Consider the following 12838-nt stretch of genomic DNA (forward strand, 5'->3'; position numbering starts at 1 on the left):
GTTGTATCATAATCATTTTATTTTAATAAATAAACAGTAGATTAATATTGTATAGTTTTTGTGCTTTTAATTCTTAAATGCATTATACATCATTAATATGTCAATATTTGAATCTTTTGAAATTTGAATATAATTTTAATTTTTATTTCTATTTAAGATTTTATTTTAGCTTTTTAATTTTTATATTAATTATATTAAAAAAGAAAATTTGTCCCTTTCTTTCTTATTGCAAGGCAATAATGTGGAAGCTTACACTACAATAACCTATTGTTTGATGACCAAATTTGTCATTTTCTTTCTTATTGCAAGGTAATTACATGGAAGCACACACTACATTAACTTGTTGATTGGATGACCAAATTTGCCCATTTCTTGCTTATTGTAAGGCAATAATGTGGAAGCATGCACTACATTAACTTGTTGACTGGGCAAGCAAATTTTCCCTTCTCTTTCTTATTGCAAGCACACACCACATTAACTTATTGACTAAATGACTAAAGAACCAAATTTGTCATTTTCTTTCTTATTACAAGGCATTCATGTAGAAGCACACACTATCTTGACTTATTGACTAGACTACCAAATTTATCATTTTCTTAGGCAATAGACTAGAAGCCCACATTACCTTCACTTATTGACTAGACTACCAAATTTATCATTTTCTTGCTTATTGCAAGGCAATAGCCTAAAAGCCCACACTACCTTCCTTATTGACTAGACTACCAAATTTGTCCTTTTCTTCCTTATTGCATGATAATACCTTAGAATCCCACACTTGCATGGCTTAAAGTTCACACATTAAGCCTCTGACTTAGTGTCACTGTCAATTGTGGTCCCCATTTTATTTTTTCTATTCATTTCGATTTAACTGTGTCCGTTCACCTATAACTTGTCCACTTTATCTTATTTTATTTATAAAACATCTTTTTCATCAAGTGCCTACTTTGATTTGTTTATAAGCGTAGAAGCGTAGAAGCGTACACTACGTCCGGTTCACGTTGGTCGGTGTCGCGTTTCTCCGCTGTTGAATCTGTCATATGTCTGCAACACTCGGATTCATTTCACACTCTTGGGTTTTGCAACCTAAATACTTGGAAGCACAGACCGCATTAACGCAGAAACAACCGATCAATTTCGTTCTGGTCGACTTGCTCAATGATTTATCGCCTATTTATATCTCTATCTTGCTTGCTACCTGTTGAAGCCCCGAATTCCTTCTTTTGAAACTGTAGCCACTCCCCCTCTTTCTACTCTTGCTGGTAATGTCCATTCTTCATTGGTTTACTTGCTTTCAGAGTAGAGAATCAATTGTTTGCTAATGGCTTCCACTTCGACATCTGGTCGAGGAAAAGAGGAACCCGATCCATTTCTGGCACTTCAACCTCCCAACAAAAAGATCGGATCCGCCTTGACTGCAAAACATTTTGATGTGTTTATCAACCATCGAGGCCCCGACACCAAAGAAAATCTGGCTAAGCCTCTCTACGATTCTCTACAGCAAGCTGGAATCCGTGCATATCTTGATTTTGAAGAGACTGAGCTCGGAGATTATTTCCCCTCTGCCATAAAGAATGCCATTTTCTCTGCCACACTACACATTGCCATCTTATCCCTAAGATATGCAGAGTCCCCCTGGTGCTTAGCTGAGTTAGCCTCGATGTTTCAAACCAGGTCTAGAATTATTCCCTTGTTTTATTGTGTTGATCCTTCAGACTTCCGATACATCAAAGGACGAGTGGCAGATGCATTTTCCAAACACGAAGAGAATGGCAGATATCCTCATCAGGACATTCAACAGTGGAAAGATTGCCTGCAGAATGTTTCAGGGGTCGAGGGTTACCCGCTCAACGGACAGAACGAGTAAGACATCTTTACTTGCCTTCCATCGGTATATTTTTTTCTGTATTTTGTTTTAAAAAATTTCAGAAACTAATTTAGTAATCTACAATTTGTTTTGTGTTTGTTTATTTTATCTCTAGCACTTCACCCTAGACAAAGTGTCGGATAAGGAAAAATAAAAATGGAACAAAGATTGTCTGTAGAGATGTTTTATTTTCCGAATAGCTTCTTTTCCCGATTCCGCGTGTTTGGTTTCGCTCTTTGTTAATGGGTGGGATGTCAAATCGTAATGAAATTCATTTTTGAATAAAATCAAAAAATTGTTAGATTGTAAAAAAACAGACCGTTTCGCTCCAGTGCAACAAAGATTGTAATTACTGAAGTTTTACAAAGAGGGAATTTCTCTCGTAAGGTTCAGGATTTCGTTTTAATAAAATCTGAAGTAAAGAAGAAGGGGTTGAGGGATTTAAAATGTTCAGACTTTTAATGAATCGCTGTCGCCTAGTTTTGCGTTGAGTTTATTTTACCCCTCATAAATTTTAAGGTCATGATCCAAATATCTCAGTAGTGCTCATTCATTTAAGTTCACTTAATTCGAGTATTCCACAATGCGAAGAATTCCATTGTTGCATATTTATAATTTCAAATCAATTGTCGTTCACAGTGCTTGTTTAGCTTGCATATCTGGAGAGGTTTCTTTTGAAATTTTTGCCACTTACCATTGGCTCCTCTCTCTCCAGCGTTACCCGAATCTTGGATTGAGATTTCTGGTTGGAAGTTTCCTCGATGAATTAAAACAGCAGCACAAAGAATGAAAACAGAGCTTGAAAACAGAGCAGCAAAAACAAGACTCAAATATATCACAAGAGCTATAAAGTTTCTTTATGTTATTACAGCTGAGAGGAATGCTCTATTTATAGAGCTCATACATATTTCTAGAGGGTTCTTGAGAAGCTTCAAGAAAGGAAGCACTCTAGAAATTTCTACATACATTTTGCACAAAGAGAGAAGCTCCAAGAAGCAAGTAGAAAGTTCTGGACTGTGCATTAAATGCCCAGCTACTATAATAAACATTATTTTTAACACCCCCCCATAATGTTTATTTGGAGAGAGTAGAAACATCTTTGAGCTGCAATAGATCTCTAAATTTCGTAAATTTTACAATAGACAATGCTTTTGTAAATATATCAGCAAGTTGATCTTCTGTTCCGCAAAATTGAAGCTCCACCTCTTGTCTTTCAATTAGATCTCGAACAAAATGATGATGCACTTCTATATGCTTGGACCTTGCATGATATACCGAATTTTTTGCTAGCTTGATAGTACTTTGATTATCACAAAATATTGTTGTTGGAGAGTCTTGTGGATGATGCAATTCTTCAAGTAACCTCCTAAGCCATAATGCTTCTTGAGATGCCTTTGATAAACCAATATATTCAGCTTCTGTAGATGAGAGTGACACTGTTGATTGCTTCTTGCTACTCCACGAAATCGGTCCCGATCCAAGATGGAAGATATATCCTGAAGTCGACTTTCTATCATCAATGTCACCTGCATAATCAAAATCCGTATATCCAACTAAAGTAGGTTCTCCTCCATATTTGTATTCAATGCCAAGCTGGTAAGTACCCTTAATATATTTTAATATTCTTTTAGCCGCTTTCCAATGTTCAATGTGTGGATTTGCCATGTATCTCGATACAATACCAACTACATATGCAATATCTGGTCTAGTTATAGTAAGATACAAAAGATTTCCAACAAGCTGCCTATATAATTTTCCATCCACTTTCTTTTGAGTAGAGTTAGCACCTAACTTTACTCCTATTTCACATGGTGTATTACATGGTTTACAATCACTCATATTGAATTTTTTAAGTACATCAAGAGCATATTTAGTTTGAGAGAGCATGATTCTTCCTCCTTCTTGCCATACTTGCATACCCAAACAATAGTGCATTAGTCCTAAATCAGTTATTTCAAAAGCTTGTTTGAGTTGATTTTTAGTTATCTCAATATCACGTGTGTGATCTCCTGTAATAATCAAGTCATCCACATACAATACAATGATAACAACCTTATTATCACAATATTTTACATACACATCTGGATCAACATTACTTCTTTTAAATCCAACTTCTAGGAAGTACTTATTAATTTTTGAGTACCATTCCCTTGGTGCTTGTTTGAGACCATAGAGTGATTTTCTTAATCTACACACCAAATTCTCTTCTCCATACTTAATAAATCTTGGTGGTTGTTGCATATAAATTTTTTCTTTTAAGTCACCATGCAAAAATGCACTTTTTACATCCATTTGAAAAATTTTCCAACCAAACTTTGCAACTAAAGAAACTATTGTACGAATGGAAGTCATCTTAGCTACTGGAGCAAAGGTTTCAGTATAGTCTATACCTTCTTCTTGTGAGAAACCTTTAGCCACTAACCTTGCTTTGTATTTTTCAATAGCTCCATCTGATGTGAATTTGGTTCTATAGGTCCACTTGCAACCAACCACATTTTTGCCTTCTGGAAGTGTTGTTAGTTCCCATGTTCCATTCTTCATCAAAGAATTGTATTCTTCCTGCATAGCTGCTTCCCATTCTTCTTTTCCTTTTGCTTCTTCATATGTGTTTGGAGTGTCAACCTGCATCACCTTAGTCATAAGAGCATAGTTAGCAAATATATATCTAGGACCTTCTTGATAAATTTCTTTGATGCTTCTAAATTTCTTTGGATTTTCATTATCACTTTCTTGAGTCTCATCCCATGTAGTGGTTTGCACACCTTGACTTTGACTATTGGTAGAAGTAGAATTTTTTTCATCAATCAAAATTGGAAAGAAAGATAATGTTGGAGAATTATCATTCTTAACATCTTCATCAAACCATACATTTCTTTTAATATAGATTTCATTAGTTCTAGGATTGTATAACCTATATCCTTTCGATTCCTCACTATATCCAACCATTTTGCACTTCTCGCTTTTCCTTTCAAGTTTGCTCCTCCTTTCATCAGGAATGTGAGCATATGCTTTACAACCAAAAATTCTAAAATGAGATACTGTAGGCTTTCTTCCACTCCATGCCTCTTCTGGTGTTATGTTCAAAATTGCCTTAGTAGGTGTTCTATTCAAGATATATACGACAGTATGAACTGCTTCAGCCCAAAATTTAGCTTCTAGATTTCTAGAATGAAGCATGCACCTAGCCATTTCTATTATAGTTCTATTTTTCCTTTTAGCAACACCATTTTGTTGGGGTGAATAAGAGACAGTTGATTCCTTTTTAATGCCATGTTATTTACAAAAATATAAAAGAGCTTTATTCATGTATTCAGTCCCTCTATCAATTCTTAGTATCTTTAAGTACTTTCCACTTTGTTTTTTCAGTCAAAGCTTTAAACTCTTTAAACTTTTGAAACTCTTCATCTTTCTTTTGTAGAAAATACACCCAAATTCTTCTACTATAATCATCTATAAAAGTGAGGGCGTACCTTGATCCTCCAATTGATGATGTTTTGAAAGGACCCATTACATCACTATGAACTAAATGTAGAGGAGTTTTTGCTCTCCATGATTTACCTTGAGGGAAACTTTCCACATGTTGTTTTCCCATTGCACATCCTTCACACACCTTAGGGCTTAATGATATCTTTGGCAGCCCATGCACGATTTGTAATTTCTCCATAAGTTTGAGACTTTGAAAATTGATGTGCCCCAAACCCTCATGCCATAACCTGCTCATATCATCATATTGGGCAATAGCACACATATGTTTATCTCCACATTTAGAAGTAAATTCTTGAAATTTATACAATCCATTCTCCATTTTACCAATTGCAATGACTCTATAATTATCATTGACATCCTTGATTAAGCACTTATCATTGTAGAATTCTATTTTATGTCCTTGACTTGCAATTTGAGATACTGAAAGCAGATTTGTTTTTAATTCAGGGACTAATTTCACATTTTTGAACAAACCATTATCAACTTTGACATTACCAGTCCCTTTAACTTCTAAAGCACTATTATCCCCCAAATATATTTTCTCTATATTATTTTCACTTATTGATTCAAATTGATTCTCATTATGAGACATGTGTTGTGTAGCACCAGAATCAATAACCCAATCTTCTTTGAAAGTATTATTTTCTTTAAGTGCAACACAAAATGCATTTCTTTTATAATCTCTTAATTTTGGATAATTATTTACTTTCTTTTCTACATCTCTTTTCTTCTTGAAACATTCATTTGTCTTATGACCCATTTTACCACAATAATGACATTTCCATTTACTTCTATTATGATATATATATGAAATACTCTTATTTTCATTCTTCCAATTTCTTTCTTTAGATTCATTTTCTTGTGACTTCTTATAATATTGTTTTCCTTTCATTACAAATGCTTCAGATTCACCATCAAATGATTCTTTTTCTTTAACTTGTCTTTTCTCTTCTTGAACCAACTTAGCACACAATTCTTCTGATTTAATACTTTTTAATTTATCTGCAGTATCTAAACCCCTTATAAATGATCGATAAGATCCTGGAAGACTTTGTAATATAATTTGCACAAAATCTTTATCATCTATATCTTTTCCAAGAGAAGCAAGCTCATTTTTCTTTTCCTTTAACTTACTTAAATGTGGAACTATCTCTTGTGAGCTTGATAATTTCAAATTGTATAATTCAGTTGTGAGAGATAAGATCCATACATCACCTGAATTTTGATATAAATCTTTCAAAATCTCCCAAACTTTGACTCCACTGAACTCTCATTACGAACTTCTGGAAAAACTTCTTCTGAAAGTATAAGCTTGATTAGTGTTGCTGCCCTCTTGTCCCTTTTATCCCAATTATCTTGATCATTTCCTGGATTTGTAGGCCTTTGTTCACTACCAGTCACAATATCATAACAATTTTGAAGGGTTAGAGTGATTTCAACATGAGATACCCAATCATAATAATTTTTTCCATTTAATTTAACTGTAGGCAAAGTCACACCAAGTGATTCCATTGTTAAATTCTCTCCTTTTTTTGGATGAGAATGAAAGATATTTAAAAACTTGAACACCCAAGCTTGAAACTAAAAAAATCTCACCAATTTGTTGAAGAAAAAACCTTTTCTTTTGCTGCAATATCCTTCCTTTGATGTAGTTTTTTTGTCCCAAACCAAACTGCTGTTCACTCCTTAGTTACAGCCTGCAAATGTAAAGATTCACACAATTAAAACACATATATTCATTCCAAAAGCATCATATATTCACAGCCCAAAGAACTGAAAATGCTCTGATACCATGATGAATTAAAACAACAGCACAAAGAATGAAAACAGAGCTTGAAAACAGAGCAGCAAAAACAAGACTCAAATATATCACAAGAGCTATAAAGTTTCTTCATGTTATTACAGCTGAGAGGAATGCTCTATTATAGAGCTCATACATATTTCTAGAGGGTTTTTGAGAAGCTTCAAGAAAGAAAGCACTTTAGAGATTTCTACATACATTTTGAACAAAGAGAGAAGCTCCAAGAAGCAAGTAGAAAGTTCTGGACTGTGCATTAAATGCCCAGCTACTATAATAAACATTATAACTAAAGCCAGTTCACTTTTGAAACTACCTTTGATTGATTCTGTGCTTCTTGTTCTGCATAGCTTTAAAAACTCAGTAACTTGCAACCTTTCTGGCTCTTCCTATTTTCAGTGATCTGAAAAAGCTGTGTGAAGACATCGTCTCCGCTGCAGTTAAAGAGAAGCAAAAGAGAAAAATTCCTTTCCTTGTCGCAAAACATGAGGTGGGACTTGATGAGATTGCAAAAGATTTCCACCGCCATTGCGAGAGAAATGGGCAGATGAGAGATCAAATAATTGGCATCTATGGAATGGGAGGGTCTGGCAAGACCACTCTTGCCAAATACTTGTTCAATAGCAAACACTCAACATTTAGCAGGTCAACTATTCTGTTTGATGTGCGGGAAAACGATGTCAAAGGTAACCTGACTTCTCTGCAAAGAAAGCTTCTCAATGATCTGGGAGGGCAAGGAAATGAGCAAGTGTTTTGCAGTATAGAAGATGGAATTGCTACTATCAATGACTATCTTCAAAAGAGTCAAGAGTTAAAATTCTTAATAGTAATAGATGATGTTGATCATCAGAAGCAGTTGGATGCCCTATTACCCGCTGATGTCCTCAATCCCAACAGTTTAGTGATCATTACGACCCGTGATGAGAGGCTTCTTACAATGGCCGGAGTGAGAGTCCGTTATAAGATGAAAGAAATGAATGCAGAGCATAGCAGAGAGCTCTTCTGCTGTCATGCGTTTCGTGGACTAAGTTGCAAAATTGGTTTTGAGGACTTGGTAGACAACTTTGTTGAAGTGTGTGCAGGTTTACCTCTTGCTCTTCGAGTGATAGGAAGGCACGTTTTTGGCAGTGACAGAGGCTATTGGAAGTTGCAGTTAGATGTTTTAAAGGGAAGAATACACAGAGACATAAGAGACACGCTTAAAATAAGCTATGATTCTCTGGAGGAGGATGAGAAACAAGTGTTTATGGATATAGCATGTTTTTTCATTGGTGAAGATGTGAATATGGTCATGAGTGTATGGAAGGCTTCCGGTTTGAGGGCCGAACATGCACTTCAGACCCTCAAGGACAAATGCCTTGCCGAAGTGGAAACTTGTTTTGATGTAGAGCTGGTATGCCATTATGAGCCAAGATATTTTTTGAGAATGCATGACCAGCTCCGTGACTTGGGGAGAGCAATGGCAGATAACGAAACGAGCCTTCCTCGTCGGTTGTGGCGTCCTGAAGATCATGTATGTTTCCTTTGTGAACTTAAATTCATTCTCCTATTTTGAAATGGTTTCTTTTCTTTGAGTTGTTAGAAGGTTTACGCGTAACTCGGAATGAGCATTTTCTAACTCAAAAAGGGATTTTGGATTCAGATTGATATAAGTGCAATCAAGGGATTCCAAGACACCCGCATTGAGTCCGCAGGAAAAAGTTTCAGATGTTACAGATCTGCAAGAGAAGTTGTAAGAAACCATTCTTTGCGAATTTTACTGTGGCGCGATGATCAATTTTACGAGGGGTATTTTCTAGAGATCTCACAGAAGTCAACCTATGCTCAATCGCTTGTACTTAATGGTTATCACAGGCGTAATGAATGGATTCCCGAATGGATTTCTCTACAAAATTTGCACTCTGTAAGTCTTTATCGTATATCACCTGCGAGATTGCTGGAAAGAGATAACCAGGTAAATGTTCTTTCTTGTTCAGAACTTCAGTTTTAACTTTTGTTAGCATCAGCAATTAATGAGATTTTTATCATTGACAAAAAGAGCAGTTTGAAAACAAGTGATTGTAAATTGCAGGTTCCTTTCAAGTTGAAAGACCTATATTGCCAATGTGATGCCCCATATGTCAATGAAGATATGTTTATAAACCGACTGGTTAGTTCGTTTGGAAAGTTCAAACATCTGGAAAGTCTGCACTTAGAGGGTATGTTGCATATCGAATGGAATCGATTGCTAAAATCTGTAAGAGAACTCACCAATCTGCAAACTTTGGAGTTGAGAAGTGTTACAGTAGGGAAAATTTCTCTAAGCAATAGGAAGGAAACAACTGAGGATCGGCTTTGTATGAGAAGCCTTGAAGCCATAACTCTGTGTTGTGTACGTGAATCAAGGAAGGTGTCCATTCAGGGACAGTTTTGTCCAGCCCTTAAATCTCTTAAGCTTTGTGGTATGGACGATCTAATTGAAGTGGTTTTAACAGGGGTAACCACATTGGAATGTCTGATGCTGTTGCAATGTGAAGAGTTGAGAGAAGTGAATGGCAATCATATGCCAAAACTTGAAAGGTTCCACATGAGAAAATGTCAGACTATGAGAGAGTTTCCAAATTTTGGGGGGTGCAGTAGTCTCAAGAGGATCTATATTAACCACTGCCAGGAGCTGCAGGATATTTCAGGCATTGAAAGATTGACGGGATTGAAGAGGATCTGGATTGCTCATTGTCCAGAGCTGAGGAGTATAAAAGCTATTGAACAATTGAAGGAACTGAAGAGAATCTGGATTCAAGAATGTCCAAAGCTGGAGGATGTGATTTGTCTGAAAGAATTAAAGGAGTTGAAGAGAATCTTCATCGGGGGTTGCACGAGGCTGCAGAGTATACAAGGCATGGAATGCTTAATTCGCCTAGAGAGCATTATCATTACTGCATGTCCGAAGCTGCAGAATATATCAGGCATTGAAGAATTGGAAGGACTAAAGGAGATGATCATTGCAGTCGGTCCTATCATTAGTTGCGTTCAAAGGTTACAGGTAATAAACGCAGATCTATGTTGTTTCTCATTTGCTGTAGTTAATTTCCTTTTAATTTAGTCGCTCTGTTGCGAGTAAAGTATTTCGATATGTTCTGTTTTGGGGTTTCCATATGTAGTGCTGAAAATAATTTATAAAAAGCATTGTGATTTCAGAGAATGGCGTCGGAGTGTACGATTGTAGTGGGGAGAATGGCATCAGATTGGCATAGAGATAAATGGTCAGCTCTCATGTCAGATTTATATAAAATCTGCGACATACTGCCTCTGGTTGAAGACGAAGACATACTTCCTCTGGTTGAAGACGAAGACGAAGACAAGGATGGTGATGCATTAGTTAGGAAAAAAACAAAGGAGATGAGTCGTTCGCTCATACTTCCTCTGGTTGAAGACGAAGACAGGGATGGTGATGCATTAGTTAGGAAAAAAATAAAGGAGATGAGTGATCGGTTTCGTGAAACCCAACGTTCGCTCAGCTTAGTGATGTTTTGTGCTGTTTTTCCTACGAATGGTAGCAATGAGTATCCGTTCATGGGTAGCAATATTTGTAATGAGAGCAATATTTTAAACGGGGGCAGGAATAAGACTTGGATTTTCCTAAATCCTGGATCTTGCGAGTGGGGGCTATTCATGGGCATAACTGATGATTGTTGGGGACAAAGATATAAGTCTGGCCTGCCATCAGCCCTTAATATAAAGAGAGCATTTATAGTGGGAGTGGAGGCGGGCGACGAAAGGAGAACCTTGCAGATATTGCAAAGCGTAACTGCCCAGCTATGCGTTGACGATTGCGATTGTTCTGGTGAAGACCTGCTTGTTGATGGTTTTGACGAGGATGTCCTGCCTTTTTGGAGTTATTGTGCTGAGTATGATGAGGTGGCTGAGTATGAAGATGAAAAATTTGATGGTAGTGATGACGATGAATATAATATTTAAGTTAGTTCAACTTGAGAAATTACGAAATTAAGGGAATATTAGAAACAGTTGGAATTTTTACTAATGTTGTATGTAATTTTTTTAAAAATTATTATTAAACTAGCACTTGTATCACTCAAAGGTACAATAGTTAAGTTGATAGTATTATATATTATATGATGTTGTTCTGTTACTAATGTGGAAAGTTTTTAATAATCAAATAAATCTTATAATCATCTTTCAACTCTAAAAATCTATCTGAATAGGGAATTACTGTTTGAAATGTGATAGAATATAAAAACATCTATTAAATAATCTATTTTAAAAATAATATAGTTTGCACCTATTTATTTCAAGTTTCATCGAATGTTACAACGATTGTTATTACTAAAGTTTTACAACTTCAAGAATTTCTCTCTAAAGTTTGAGGATTTTGTTTTAATAAAATTTGTGTACGTAAAGAAGAGGTTGAGCAATTTAAAATGTTCAAATTTTTAATGAATCTTTGTTGCCTATTTCAGTGTGGAGTTTATTTCTCTCTTTATAAATTTCAAGCTCATGATTGAAATATCTCAATAGTGCTCACTCTTTAAGTTTGTTAAATTCAACTTTGCACAATGCAACGTGTTCCACAGTTGATTTTTTATGATTTCAAAAAAGTGTCATTCACGTACTATATGATTTCAACGGAAGAGTTACATAGATAGTTGCCAATTCAAAATTGAAAATTGGAACTTATATTCCCATTTTAGAATTTGATATTCCACCTCAAGGGCTAATATTTCCAACTCCCATTTCTCATTATTCATATTTCATTAAAAAAAAGAGAATTTGCTAAAAGGATTAATAGCCATGGAATGAATGATTAACATTTCATCAACATTATATTTGATGGTTTTCGTCACTCTTTGCCAAGTCAAGCACATGATGCCCCAACAAGTTCAATAACTTTCTAACAATCTGCTGGGGCACTTATTTCAAAAAAAAATTGTTACAAGTGGCAATGGGTTGTCGATATGTAGAGTGGAGGTAGATTAAATTTTAAAAATTGTTATAGGTGGCAATGGTCTACCTATACACAGATTGGAGGTAGATTTATAGATGAAGTGGATGTCAATTACTTGTGAGTTTGGAGTCTATGGCCATTAGATTTGGGAAGGAGACTTCTTGCATATAATATTGGCCTATTTCCATTTGCATCAAAAGAATTTCCAAGTAATCTTCTAGATGAGGAAGATGGGTTTGGGATCCAAGAGAGGAGTGCGATAATTTTTGTGAAATGTATGTGTGCTTTCAAGGAGTTTGACTATGGGAACACAAATCTAGCAGTGGGTTGGGTATTGCTCTAGGAATTTTGGGGTCTGTTGTTTTATGTAGGGGTCATGAATGTCCAACACACCTAGGGATGATTTATATTTCAAAATTATTCCTAACTGACTAAAGCATTGAAACCATGTTTATTCAGATGTTTGATTTAAAGTATAACATATATTACTTGAAATGTTCATACAAATTGAATCAAATTGTAATTAAAATTTTAATTTTAATTTTGTAAAATCAAATATAGAATAAACATCTTTCTCATCAAATTCCTAGTGAACCAAATGGGTCCATTTATTTTCCCAAAATCTAAAATTTGAATTGCAATTGTAGAATCTAAAAAATTTTAGATATGAGAGCAATGTTGGAATTTAAAATTCCAACAACTAAATGGACCCTCAAAGAAGATCAAGTTATAAATGCTTCTCCATCTC

General features: G+C 35.3%; 1 protein-coding gene across 1 annotated transcript; it reads left to right on the forward strand.

Moving 5' to 3' along the window:
- Positions 1–984: 984 nt before the first annotated feature.
- On the forward strand, positions 985–11259 carry LOC149541552 (disease resistance protein RPS4B-like). Its single transcript, XM_089796765.1, has 5 exons — positions 985–1860; positions 7548–8661; positions 8791–9102; positions 9220–10170; positions 10326–11259. Exons 1-5 carry the CDS (start codon positions 1319–1321, stop codon positions 11103–11105), a joined length of 3699 nt encoding a protein of 1232 aa, XP_089652891.1. The 5' UTR covers positions 985–1318; the 3' UTR covers positions 11106–11259.
- The last annotated feature ends 1579 nt before the right edge of the window (positions 11260–12838 follow it).

This window comes from Cupressus sempervirens, chromosome 8 (assembly GCF_028749045.1).
Source record: "Cupressus sempervirens isolate cs-2001-9-10 chromosome 8, ASM2874904v1, whole genome shotgun sequence".
Taxonomy (NCBI): Eukaryota; Viridiplantae; Streptophyta; class Pinopsida; order Cupressales; family Cupressaceae; genus Cupressus; species Cupressus sempervirens.

What these genes read in the sequence shown, in the direction of transcription:
- LOC149541552 (XM_089796765.1), top strand. Translation starts at nt 1,319, where the DNA reads ATGGCTTCCACTTCGACATCTGGTCGAGGAAAAGAGGAACCCGATCCA. An exon ending in CCGCTCAACGGACAGAACGA is followed by an intron (nt 1,861 to 7,547) that starts GTAAGACATCTT and finishes TCCTATTTTCAG; the next exon opens with TGATCTGAAAAAGCTGTGTG. An exon ending in TGTGGCGTCCTGAAGATCAT is followed by an intron (nt 8,662 to 8,790) that starts GTATGTTTCCTT and finishes TTTTGGATTCAG; the next exon opens with ATTGATATAAGTGCAATCAA.